The sequence below is a fragment of the Typopeltis vanoorti genome, chromosome 14 (assembly GCF_054136105.1).
Source record: "Typopeltis vanoorti isolate ZY-2024b chromosome 14, IOZ_Tvanoo_1.0, whole genome shotgun sequence".
Lineage (NCBI taxonomy): Eukaryota > Metazoa > Arthropoda > Arachnida > Uropygi > Thelyphonidae > Typopeltis > Typopeltis vanoorti.
In genome coordinates, this window is record NC_143562.1 from 51,907,105 (window position 1) to 51,921,610 (window position 14,506).

Here is a 14,506-nt window from a genome sequence, read left to right on the forward strand (position 1 = left end):
GTGATAAATTTGCTTGAAGAAAGAAACGTTTTATAGGTAGATCTTTTAGAACTATTGAATAGCCTATTTTAAATTACACTCATGTTAAAATGCAAACCACGGATAGATGGAATGTAACTAACGTAACTCTTAGTTTAGTTGAGTATTACTTTCTATCAACCCACTTTCCAGAACCATGATTTTATTTAACGAAAGGGTCTTGTTAGATCGATAAGTCTATTTACCTTTTGTGTATCCCCAACCAGATGATAAACACTTAGTCCCCTCAGATAGGACAGTTCCTCGAGATGGAAGGCAAGCAGGCTTCACGTGACTTGTAAATCTTACAGGTGCGTTCAGTTTCACCAGTGCCAAGTCATTGAATGGATCAAACGGGTAGCCATGATCAGACTGAAAAAAAGCAATATGTTTAATATAAAATTCGCTAAAATTGATTGTAAATTTATAAAATGAGTCTGTTTCCTTGTTACCTGCAGCTGTATTTTGAATTGTATTTTATTGTTTACTAATTTAGATAACAAAAGTAGTTTTATCTTTTCTTTTAACAGGTGGGTGCAGGTACCTTCACAAGCTAAACCACCAACAATATAGTCTTATGGATTCGATTCTACTAACCAGAAATAGTTTTCTCGGCAGCTGATTATTGAGATAGTCGACGTTTGGCATAGTTAAGAGAGTTTTGACCTGGAATACACATCCTTTTTTTCAGAGAATTCCAAAAAAATTGACCGTAGAACATACTCAGACGATTATTTAGATAGTTATTCACATGTAGTGTATGATCATTCCCATAGCTCATAGGATTTTATGAGTGAGGCCTTCTGCTAGAAACACTGGGAAGAATGCAGATTCCCTTTCCACACAGAGTCAGACGGAGGGGGAAAACAATCATAAATATTCCTATCTATCGTGAGATTCGAACCCGCAGACTTTTGGCTGGAGAGCCAATACGCTCACCACTCAGCCAATTACGCTGCTGCGAAGTACTAGATAGAAAAAACGTTTTTTTTACCACGTAACAGAAACACACTCAATTGCTGTGATGATGAAAGGTGGACATTGGCTGCACTCCGATTTCTTTACCAACCCCGCCCTTAAAAATGGCTAAGGCTAAAGAAGTCTACTATCTCTCTGGGATGATGAGGTATTTAAATATTTGTCACATTTTTCAAAAAAAAAAATGCTCCCCTTAAATGCTTATAGAATTACTGTTTTTCTAAATAAACAAAAAACCTTATTGAGTTTATAACCTTTGCGTCTTGGAGCGTAGCTTATACACTACTTCAAAGAAAAAATCGACACGGGTTCGGGTTGACTTCGTCCTACATATTCAACTAAATTAGTGCTTTCTGAATCAACTGGATACAAGCGAGTTTATACGAGTATCATAAACTCGCTTCTATCCAGTTGATCTCAAATTGCAGAAGCCATATCAGAATATTTTTGCGTAAAGAGGATTTTTTTTTCACTGTTTTGTGAGTGTTGATAACTTATGCAAGTGGGCGTTAAATGTACACTTTTTATTGCTCATAGCAGAATAATTAATAATAAAACATCATACGTTATTTCCGAAATACACGATGATCTTCTCAACCAGCCGAATTTGTTCGTTTTCGTCCTTGGAAAATTTATGGTGATTTCCAAAATGTATTCTCCACACCTCAGGATTATCTCTGAAAAAAAAAAATCGTTTTTTCCTCTTTATTTTAAATGACAAGAGAAAATTGTATAATTCATAAGACACGCCTTCAAGTTCCATTGCATTTCAACACAAAAGTTTTTTTTTTTCATCATTTTGTTAAGACAGCGCGAATACACAATTAGAGTTAATAAAAATAAATAAATAAACCGACTCCTGCATATCATGGCAGAATAGAACAACAGTACTTATTCAATGATAGTTCAGTATACTTACCCATGGATACAATGACCAGCTGTAACGAACCACTGAGCATTCACTAATGTTCCCCCACAGTGATGTCCATTCGGTTCAATCCGTTTCTGCTGAAGATCAGCTTGCCAAGGCCAACTACCATAAACTGCTTCTTCACCACCAACAATGCGATCGGAGCCGGCGACATACGGTTCTATAACTGGAATGCCACACTGTATTTGAGGTAAAGGGCCTCCTGCAGGGGAACAAAAGTTCATATCATTAAAACGATATATATATCGACATAAGTAGTAGGGATGTCAATAGTGACCAAATGCTTCCGGTGGGCGTGGCTTCATGAGTTAGGAATGTCAGGGCATATGTGTCAATGGCTTCAGTTCTTGTGCTTTGGTTCGCGTACGGATTTGTGGGTGATGGTAGAGATAAGGCCTCGTGTCATGATTGGTGGGGCACTTCTGACAAGATCAAGATCAAGATAAAATAAGGAATCGTGACGTGATTGGTTGACGTCATTGTGGGCGTGGCTTCATAGGCTTGGAATGTTTGGAATTTGGTTCGCGTATGGAATTGTGGGGTTTTTTTTGGTTCGCGTATGGAATTATGGGTGATGGTAGAGATAAGGATTCGTGTTGCGATTGGTGGTGCACTTCTGACCAGATCAAGATCAAGATAAGATAAGGGATCGTGTGGAGGGTTGGTGTTGTTATCGGATGTAGATAAGCGACTTTATTTGTTAGTTGCAAATAAATGACGTCATTTGTTATTTGTAAATAAGTGAGGTTATTGTTTTGAATGGAAAGGATGATATTAGTGGATAAGGAATCGTGTCGTGATTGGTGGGACACTTCTGACCAGATCAAGATCAAGATAAGATAAGGAATCGTGACGTGGATGTTTGTTATTATAGAGTTTGGAATGTTTGGAATTTCGCTGGGGCCCTCGTCTGTCGGGACATCACGTGGTGTGTTTGGTAATATTTAAAGATAAGAATCGTGATGTTATGTGTTTGGAAATTTCTGGGGAACATACGTCTCCCTGTGATATCACATGGTGTTTTTGGTTTGGCTATGGAACTGTGGGCAATGCTTTTGAGATAAGATATCTTGGAATTTTCCCAGGGCGACACGCGTCTGTCAGTGTCGTCATGTTTTGTTTGGTTGTCTATAGATGGGGTGTACTAATTTCCAATAATTATGGGGTATTTCTTTCCTGTTAAAGGGTGAGAATTCTAAGAGTGGGGTAGACTCGTGATAGCGGCAGTATTTCGAGCTTTTCTGAATAATTTATTATATACTGGTGTCCTTAAACACACTTTTTTCCCATAGCTCATCCGTATTTTCTTCTATATTCATATTCTAACCAAGTCCATATTTTATTCATAATTCATTCGAATATTTTGATTTGTCTAAATTAAGATCTAAAAGTTCAATAAATAAATAAATAAACAAAGCGTGTATGAATTCACGGCGATTTCGAAAGTGATCTTATTTAAACATACATAACACATCGTGTTTATTCTTTTAAGTTTACATATTTATTTCACAGATATTATTCACAATGCAATATGCTGAAATAGGAATTTACAGATATCACGAATGCATAAAAACTATTCAGTATTAGAATTACGCTTACCGAAACATACGAGCATTGTTTATTGAAATTACATTATCAATTGTTATGTTTAAGTTAAAAAAAAGTAACTTACATTTCTTTCCAAAATGGGAACATCTTGGTATTATGCTTTTCTGAATAATTTAATTATATGCTGGAGTCTCTATGGCATTTTAAAATAAACGGACAGTTAAATGGATTACGAAACGTTTTGTATGTATTCTAGAAATTCTAATGATAATTTAAAATTACTTACAGCTTTCCAGAATGGCTTCTCTTCGAAATACGAATATTCCAAAAAAACAAATATTCCAAAATAGTTGAATTTTATATCCACACCACAAGACAAACACGAAAACCACAAAGAACGAAATTTCTGTAAATACTGTAACCTGAAATAGTTCAGTACTTCGTCCTTTAGATTTCAGCCCATAGATGCTATGTTATTATCATGAGCAATATCCCCCAGCGAGTGGTTTTTTTCAAAGTGATCTTTCATGAAGATGACATGAGTCACATCCGTAACTTGGGTTATTGTTCAAAAGGTAGCATTTTCTCAAGTTTGGATGTTTCTGAAATACTTACATATGACTAAGTGATTAGCATTCACAAGAGTGTGATGACACATATCCTAAAATTATTCATTCTTCGTTCCCATGGGAAATTATTGGAGTAGTAAATTAATGTTTATTTTTAATTTTTAAAACCAATATTGACTATTAATTCTACCTGCGATTCCTTGAGCTCTTAACCTATTTCTGTAACTGAAATGTATTTATTTTATTTATTTTTTTTCTTTGGAAGTAGTAATTTTAAGTAACAGATATTTGCGACAATCAAGGTTTTGAACTCGCCCTTGCGTATTCTTTTAGAAATTTCTTTTGCCAGCAGAAGAAATAAATAGTTGTTTCTTATTATTTCAAATGAATATTAGCTCTGTAATGTATACTTTGTTAATTTCTATGTTACCTTTTATTTGACTGTAATATTATTAACAAATGGCTCTGTAAAATAGTCAAATTCTTACAGTATTGTAACTTTTCAGGTGAAATCTTCTCCACTAAAATTCTGGCTATTAATTTAATAACAAATTATTCCTTTTGCTTCGTAGAGTTGACAGTTTCTTGAAATATTTGATGGCTTGCATGAACAAATAACAATTTTAATTCAGTGAATCAAAATATGTCGTTGATATAACACATCAACGACACCCGATTTGTTCATTTAAATTTACACATTTTATTTGAATGAAATATTATTTACAAAGTGTATTTACAGAATCTAACAATACAGAAAATAAATAAATAAATAAATTGAAAAATACATCAAAGGTTCTTCCCATGCTTGTGGAATTGCCATCATGAGGTTTTTGACAATGTGACTCTCATCTGAAAGTTAATTTTTCATTTGGTGATCGTTCGGAATTTATTAGTATAGTAAAATTAAGGGTTGCATATTTATTTTTTTGAAACCAATACATATACTTCTGAGAATCATTAAAAGCACAGAATCTTTCGTTATTTTTCCAAAAGCATTTAAAAGTACACGTTATGTTTTCACGTTTTGAACATCCAATTTCATTTAAATCAAGAACAGGCCTCCATATTAACCTCGTTAATATTTTTGATTTTTCTGTTCCTTTGGCAAGTAATATGTGATACTTGCATGATGATTCTATCATCCAATTTCTTAGTTTGTCCAAAGATAGTGAATCAATTTCCCACTTCAACTGATGGTTATATTTTATTAACCAAGAATTCTGTTTTTTAACAGGTAATTCTTTCCAACTACAAGGTGATTTTGTCAGTGCATATCTTACACTAATTCCATCAGATATACAAATTTCTTTAGGAAATAAATTTGAACTCTTATTCAAAAGAAATTGGGAATCAATTATAACAATGATAACTGAAAATCTGTATTTTTCATCCACTGTCGATTTTTCATAATCGTTTGCCTTCATTCTTCCTCTTCTTAGATTACTTCATATGGCACCACAAATAAATAGTTATTTATTATTATTATTATTATTATTTTACTGATTATTATTAGCTCTGATCTTATATTTATGTTAACTTTCTGTTACAAAATTCTAAACAATTAGAACTTTTCAAAAAGAAACTTTCAAAGAATTTTGTGGCTCACCCATTATTTTTAACATTACCAAACAGAAAACACCACAACACAAAACAGCAGCTGCTGCAGTGGATGAACAATTACTTTAAGTCCAAAGTCACTAGACTCCATGGTTTTTTCTTATAGTACTGTTTACCCTTACTATATGCCCTATCCTTACCGTTCCTTCAAAAATGAACCTTTTGTGCAGATGACTCAACAACATGTTTTTGCATGCCGTTGGATATACTGTTGGTGTGTTTTTTACTCTTACTCTGTGTGGGGAAAGGTAACATTTGTACATGTGTTATCTGGAGAGTATAAGCATTTTTCTATACCAAATTTTAAGAGTTAAAGTCACGTTTTGGGTTAATTATCTGCTTTATCTCTGTAAAAGAAACAAATTTTAACAGCTCGGGTTTTCGATTATTTGAACGAATTGTTTTCAGATAACTCAAACAGTGTCAATAGGCAGCATTACACAATTTCTTAAATAATCAATACATGGATATCACTTTTCAATACTTTTTTTTTCTCGTTCCTGGCATTAATTTCACAGTTGTGATTTTTGTTTAAATAACTAAACAGAATTGCATTAAGGTATAAAGTTGTGGATTTAAATATCAAGTTCTAATCAGAATAACTGAGTAAAGAATTCACTATGGAAAAACACAATAACAAAAGCACATATCTTTGTTCATTTAAATTTCATTTTGCTGAAATTCTATTTACAAGTATATTCACTGAGAAAAATCCGAAATATGTAATTATCTAAAAATATTTCACAATATTTAGTTTAGACTCTTAACATTTTCCAAAGAATTCAATGAATAAAATTTTTGTTACTCACTGTTTCTTGGTTACATTACATCAAAATAGCTGGTCACGCAAAAGAGTTTGTATGTCTTTGAATGACATACAAAGTTTGTGAGACATACAAAATGTTTTTGTATGTCTCACAATCATTTTCTACTCTGCTATTTAGATCCCCAACAAGGACCAACTTTTCCTTTTTCACTGTGTCAGTTGCTTTTTCTAAAGCATCAAAAAATTCCTCCACTTCTACCTTAGTAGAACCTTCTGTGGGACCATAGGCACAAATAAGTCTCATTGTCCAGTTCCCCATTCTCATATTTGCCCACATTACTCTACTTGAGACTGACTGCCATTCAAGAAGATTAGCCTCATATTTTGTGTTGAATACTATGGCTACTCCTTCTTTTCCTTGATTGTCATTGCCTGAATATAACATTTTGTATTTATTGCTCAGAAAGATCTCACCAGTTTTGGTCTTTTTTGTTTCAGTCACCCCTATTATGTCGATCTGGTACTTATCTAATTCCTCAGGTAGCTCCATTTCTTTGCCATTCAGACTTCTTACGTTGATAGTACCGATCTTTAACTCTGGTGATGTTGAGTTAGGGTTTGTTTTCAGATTTGTTCCAGTAGCTGACTTTTCGCTGGTCGCCCTGGGGCGAAAACAACGGGGGCCTTGTTTAACTGGGCGACGCCCCAGCCGGCATGAAATTTTGTCATGTCGTACCATCATTTTTTATTTTGGTTTAACCAATAAGAATACAATTTGGTCGGCTAAATCCCAAATTGCCTGCCCATCCTCGTTCGTTCAGTATCTAAGTAGATACCCAACAGGCTGCACCATGAGAAGGTGAGGATTGGACATTAGGTCAGAAGCCCTTGTCGGTTGTCCGCATTCCTTTAAAGGCTATGTGGAGGTCTCCTCTCAGTTATACAGCTTTGACCTTCAATTCAACACAACAAACCTGAGAAATCTGGATTAGCTCAGCATGTATTTGAAACAAGCCGCAACATCGTTTGGTCCAAGACTCTCCTCCTACACAGATGTGGCTACAAATTTGAATGTTTATTTAAAGAAAGTGTGGAGGCCTAACATCATCGTCCTAACTATAGATATACAGTCGTAATGACTGTATATCTATATCCAAAATTTGGGAAAGTTTAATCAGGATAACACTTTATTTTTATTTTATTATTATTTTTCCTCCTATATTAGTCTAATGTTATTTAAGATTATTATATGAATTTCTGAATTAATATCTTTAATTATGACTTTAAAAATGTTTACTCTTCTAATACTTAGCGATATGACCTCACGCGGCTCGTTCTATGTGTGAATGATTAATTGTTCGTATTCCACCTTGTTTTTTAAAACTATTTCTATGTAGCCACTGAAGATGGTCTGTAATTTTCAGACCGAAATAGTTGACAAATTAAACATTATTCTTGTGTAAACGCGTATATATTTCTAATCATTTTGTTACAAGTATCGATAAAAAATCAAATCGAATAAATGTTTCCATAATCTTCCATTACACTAAGCATGCTGGTATATTGTTGGAGGCTAGAAATTTGAAAATTATCAAACAATTGCTGCAAAACGAGAATACTTGTTCGTATTTTTTTATTGTTACTTCATTCGCTAATAACGTCTTTGGTGAAGTCGAAATACAAGAATGGTGCGTATCAGAAGCAAACATTTTAGTCCTACCAACTATATAAACGTAGTTTATTCTCATGTACGAGATGTCAGTGATAAGATTGGAGGTGGATAACATAGAATAAAGAGGAGTTTGATTTAACCAAGCCAGGATGGAAGTTCTCATTTGTATGAGAGTTGGTGTCATGTAAGTATGTTAGGAAATGTGATGAGCGAGGAAGCACCTCTGTAGATCAGTTGGTATAGCGTTGCTCTTTGGTTGGAAACACACAAATTCGAATCTCATCTAAGACAAGAGGAACGTTTATCAGGTATTTTCAAACAAATAGTGAGTTAGCCAATCTCATAAGGAGATACAGGTTTTTTCATTCTTAATATTTGATTTTTCATCCCTCTAAAGAGGCAACCTGGTTTCGTTACACACAGATGTACAGACATAAATACTTGTGTTTACGAAATGCAGCAGGAATGGTAAGCCGCTGCATTCATTGGTTAAAATCTCTAATTAAGGTACTCAACCCGTCTTGGACGGATAAAAATTGGATGGTTGGTTGGATCAATAGATGAGCTATCGATAGGTGCGTTGGATCTTAATTGAGCAGCACACTGATGTAGAGGGTAATGGATGCGAGGAGGATGTGGAGGAAGTACTCCATTATTCCTACACAGGGTGGTTGCGTAGTTGAAACCCGGCGCATCCATCACGACTAAACAGCTCATCAAACAGTGTTGTCATACTTGATTAACTTGAGAAAGCGTAACAAAAAAAAAAGCCTTTCGGGTTTTCGAAAAATAAGACAGAGCAACTGGATCCTGAAGATGTGTGATGGGGACACGAGTGCAGCAGGTATTTGCCCGTTAGGAGGGGGAGGAAACGGTGCACTGACTGTTTTGCATTGGTATCTTTCCGTATGGGTAATCACTCCATCTGAGGGATCCGGTTGAATAACCGGGATTTCTTTTTCTGTTTTTAGGTGTCTTCATGGGAAAGATACTGGAAGAAGAAGATGGAAAATAAATAGAGAGACAGAAGAGGAGAATTGGGAACACGAGTTATCACAATTTCCTGAGTACGGTTGTTGGTGTAGTTCTTCTGCCTTTCAGATGTTTCAAGATTTAGCCTAAAAGATGTGGAATAACGACACCGAAGCAATATTTGTGTGGAGCAGTGAAGGAAAATAATCACCATCTGGTTGGAAGATCGCTGATCGAGTCTCATCAACGATGGGAAGAACATTTTCCAGGATATTTCCAACCAATACTGAGTTTGCCAGTCTCATATGGTGATGGCATGGTTTTTTTTTCTCCAGGAAACTGGTTTTTTTTTCATCCCGCCTAACAGACGAACTGGCCTTAGCACATATGTCACTGAAAGAAATAATTCAACTTGATTCCAAGTTTCTGAACTTAGAAGTAAGAATATTGTTTGTGTTGCTTGTATAATTAATTACGATGCATACTAAACATTTATCTGCTGTAAATGAACGTAACAGCTGACTGGTAATAAATCATGCTTTTTTTTACATATAATTGCCTTTGCTGTTTATTTATACACACATATGTTCAGTCAGTGAGTAAACGATCTTATTGGTCAAATGATCTTATTGGTCAATCTTAGTGGTCAAATAAGATAAATGAGTGAAAGAGGAATGAATGATTAGAATTTTATGAATGATTATATATTTAGGTTATGATGATGCAACTGTGATGAGGCGCAAGCGGATGGAAAGAGGCACCATCTGATGAAACGAATATGACGCTGCTGATTGTAATGTTAGTTTTACCTGTAAACTGCATTATTCTTTGGAAATTTGCTTGATTTAGAGGATCTAATACCTGGGATTTACGGAGAAGAAACTTATGACACGGGATAACTCACCTATCGCTAAAAAAAAACCTTCTGAAGTTTGTTCACGTCCTAGAGAGGATTCGTTCCCCCTCTCTTTCCAACCTAAACACAACGTCATTAACAACTGAGCTGCGGATGGTAAAAGTTGCATTACAAAGGGCAGTTGCAAAAGTTGCTTTCATTAATGCAATATAATAGGAAATAGAATATGGTTGAATTGCTCTGAATATATTTAATTTAACACATTAACGGAAATGAACGTCCAACAATAATAAAACTCTGAATAATAAAGTTAAATTATTTTCATATCCGAAAGAGTAAATTAATATTTATACTTTGGTTTCTTAAATTGATACTAGGCATCGATCAGAGGCGTATATTCCTCATGTGCTAGGCAGAAGTTTCAGAAGAAATAACTTTTGAGTAATTATTTATTTGAAATAAATATATTTATTTATTATTTATATAACAAAATCACCGAACTCTGTAAGAATAATACCGAGGTGATTTTCAGAAAAGAGAGATGTGGTATGGTGATTCAATCATGAACGAGCTTGCCGAGGGAGTCACTAATTCTAATTTTCCGGGCGGCTTAAATTAAAGATAAGACAAACGTAACAGAAAAACACACAAGAAAAGTAAAAGGGATGGTAGTTCTTGTTGGAACATTTTATAATTTAAGTTGCGATAGATAGGGTATGTGAGAGGATATGAAAGGTGTGTTGGAATTAGCGAGAAAGAAATGTGAGAAAGTAAAAATTGTAAGTTTGCTACCCAAATACGACAGTACCGAGTTAAGAAGCAGGACGATGATAGCAATTGATTTCACACGCAGCTTTGTAGAAAATATGGATACAAGTTTAAATGTGTGGAGTGCATTTGACTGCCTCCACATGAATGCTTTTCAAATCACGAACCGAGAAAATTTTTTTATAGAGATGAGACCTAATGCAGAGAGTCAAAGGAACTACAGAAATGAGTAAAATATGTGCAAATGTGAAAAAGATGTAAATGGCTTTGAACATGGTTGTGCATCTGGGTTAGTGGTGAAAATGTACGCTTTGGGTTCGGATCTTTTAAGTTTGTCTGGGGGTGGAAAAAAAGAAAGTTCCACAACATGGCCAAACAGATCAGATATCTAATTATAAGAAAACTCCAGTTGGTAACTTGCTGTGTTTGTATACAAATGCCAGGACCATCAGAAACAAATGGGTGGATTCGTTGTACTCAATACAATCGTAGAATTGTATTGAGTACGTTGGGACATCAGACTGTTCGCATTCATAAAAGCTGGCTACAGAAATAAAATATTTTAACTGAGATCGAGTGTAAAGGGGATAATATTGTTAGGAATGATGGAAGAGATAGAAGAGGAGGGAGAGGAGTACTAATAATAATATCAGATTAAGTTTAATGATATCAGACTTGAGTTTCTACCCTAAATGGACTTCAGTGTAGAATGTAGAAACAGTGTATCAATGAGATTGAGGCTATCAGGTGTCAAATGGAGGCTAACAGGATGAAATATATGGTGCGTGGTTTCTACGAACTTGGCGGATCAGTTGCAGGGACGATGAAATGCATCGCCAATTTACCCTGATGGTAACTTCAATTATCCAAACATTGATTTGATTAAAGAGAAATCTCATGCTAAGAATGAAGAGGAATTTATTGAGTTGTTGCGAGATAACTTTCACAAGCAGCATGCAACAGAAGGAACGCGAGGTGAAAGAGGGTTAGATTTATTCATAGCAACAGAATTCGAATTGTTCTGTATCACCAGTCAAATTGTTGTTAAACTGATATGTTTTGGCTGTGTAATAGTTATGTGAATAAAGTAGTAATAATAATAATAATAATAATTATTATTATTATTATTATTATTATTATTATTATTATTATCATTATTATCCCCCAAGGAATACAAGACCGCGTTTCGAGGGAAGGGGCTTGTCGTGGCGGTGGGGCTTGCACTTCACTGATGTTGATAGCAATTCTGGCGGTTGCATATCAGTCGGCAGGGCCACCCTTGTCAGTCAGGTCTGAACTGAGGAGCTAGACTAACAGTCTTCCATCTCCCATTTTAATGGTGAAAAGTAAATAGAAATCCATACCGGATCAGTCGACGCCTGCGTCATCAAGGACTGCGTCAGATGTTGGGGTTCCTGGCCATCAGGGTTCGCAGACAATTCATCGTGGGAAAATTCAACGAGGGGAAAATTTATCGCAGGAAATATTCATCGAAAAAAAATTCGTTGAAAACGTTATTCTCTAGAAAAATGAAATGCTATTGCATTGATACCAATATATAAAAAGTAAATGCAGTGCAAGATAAATTTCACAAAATATAGTTTATGTATTTATGTATCATTTGTTTAGATTTTAATTAGGTTTTCATAATATTTTTATTCTTATACAATAAAAGTAATATATTTATTGACGGCAACTTTCCTAATTCCTGTTTCGTTGTAATTTTTATTCATTTTAACCTGGTTCGGAAATCCTGCTCGAATTCCATGACCAAACCTGGAGACCAGTCAAGTCACTTCAGGCCTTTGGTAAGCAGTGCTGTGGTCTCACATCAGACGACGAAATCATCTCTCACCTAAAAACAATTGCAAACATCCTTGCCCATTGCGAGTTTCGAATCCACAGCTCATTGGTGGGAGAGGGTACGCTATCTAGTCGGTTGTTAACAACGTGATATTTCTGATTATAGTTAATTTTTTAACGGTTCACAAGAGAAGTAATGAATTACTTATTTCGCTTTGGGAGCATGCATCTATCTATCCACCAAGAGTAAATATAAAATTTACAATTTCTTAGTGTTATAAAATACCAGTATTGGAGGAAAAGGTAAAGACTAGTATTGCACCCGCAGATGGCAATTTAGCTTATGCTGATTACATAATGATGATAGGATTTACGTAATTTTATTATCATTTTCTCTAATTCTCAAAATACTCTAATTACTCAAAAGTGCACCTATGATCTAAAACTAGCTCTGTAAACGATAACAGCGTTCAATATATCTTTCCTATGTAAGAAAAGTGGAGTCATTTTCAAAATGCACGTGTATTCAATAACTGAAACACATCACCTTCTGAATTAGTCCAGACAAAAAAGAATATGTATCACACCTTGATGGATGTCTAAATGCGCAGAAACAGAAAAATATAGAACGGAAAAATATTCTTAAATATTGAAAAATATTTAAGAATATTTATTAGAAGAATAAATATTCTTAAATATTGTGCCCTTTCTCCTTAACTATTTTTAAATATTTTATCCTCCTTAATAAGTATTCTAACTATTAATAGAATAGGTAATAGGAATATGTAAACAGTTAACTATAAATATTAGTTGGATATAACTATTCTTCCTAAATATTCTTAAATATGGTGCTCTTTCTCCCTAATCATCCATCCTGTTACAGTTCTGTAACAATTAATATTCCATTACAGAGGCAGTAGTAAGAAAGAATATTAATAACTTTATCCGGAATAAACATTTTCAGAAATCTTGATATAATCGAAATATTAAATTATATAGAAAATATTTCTTAAATTTTTTAAAAAATATTTCTTAAATTTTAAAATTTTTTTGAAAATTTTTTAAATTATTTTTGTAAAAAAAAATTTAAAATATCCGCGAAGATTTTTCGTGCGAACAATTTTCCCCACGATTAATAATCCCGCGAAGAATTTTCCTCGCGATGATTTGTCCAGACACAGCATCAGGCGACAAGTGGACTACAGGACCCAGCTCTCCTTGCTGGGTAACCAGGGCAGGAAGCCGAAAAGCGACTGGAAGAAACCAAATGTAAAAAATGGACTTTAGAAGAAAACAGAAAGCGCATGCATTTAATTTGAAAACAAAAATTCCCAGAATCTGCAATAACAGAACAAAGACTTATGGACCGAAAGAATTTCATTTTCCGTAACAAAATATTTACTAAACTTGAGCTGCAAGAGTTACGTAATAAACCTCCAACTCCAATAACAGAAAATCATAAGGAGATTCCTATATCAAACTTTGCAATTCAACTCAGTGAGCATCAAGCTGAGACATATCTCAGAATGTTTTGACAGAAGTGCAGTGTAAAATGAAGTCGTGGCTACTGAAATATATGAACTCCATAAATGACCGTATAAGACTACCACCATTAAGAGCTTTACATAAGCTAAAGCTGTGATTAAAACCATCACAACCAATAGCATAAAGGAAACAAATCAGCTCCTATACAGCACAGCCTTTACAGTGAATCTCAGCTGCAAACTGCAAGAGAAAAGCCGAGGATGAAACAATCTGCACCATGGAAAATTAGGTTGGAACGAAAAGTCATCAAATTTTGAGCTGATCTGAACAACTTGTAGAATTTTAAAGGATGACGGCTGAAAAATAATAACGTCGAAAACAAACCGATTATTACATAATTTGGCCAACAAAACAATTGTTGAAGTTACTGAAGAGCTAAAACAAAGAATTATAGCGAATTCACAGAAAAGTAAAAGATATGAAGCAAAAATAAACCAATATGTACCAAATATGCAATTTCGAC

General features: G+C 34.5%; 1 protein-coding gene across 1 annotated transcript in view; it reads right to left on the bottom strand.

Annotated features, from left to right (window-relative positions):
* LOC150099473 (chymotrypsin B-like) overlaps positions 1–14,506 on the bottom strand; it is a 39,515-nt gene that overhangs the window by 10,305 nt on the left and 14,704 nt on the right. Inside the window, exons 2-4 of the mRNA XM_090404369.1 lie at positions 1,916–2,129; positions 1,562–1,673; positions 225–390 (exon numbers count right to left, since the gene is read on the bottom strand). Of these exons, the coding sequence (XP_090260495.1) occupies positions 225–390; positions 1,562–1,673; positions 1,916–2,129 (492 nt within the window). The remainder of the gene's footprint in view (positions 1–224; positions 391–1,561; positions 1,674–1,915; positions 2,130–14,506) is intronic.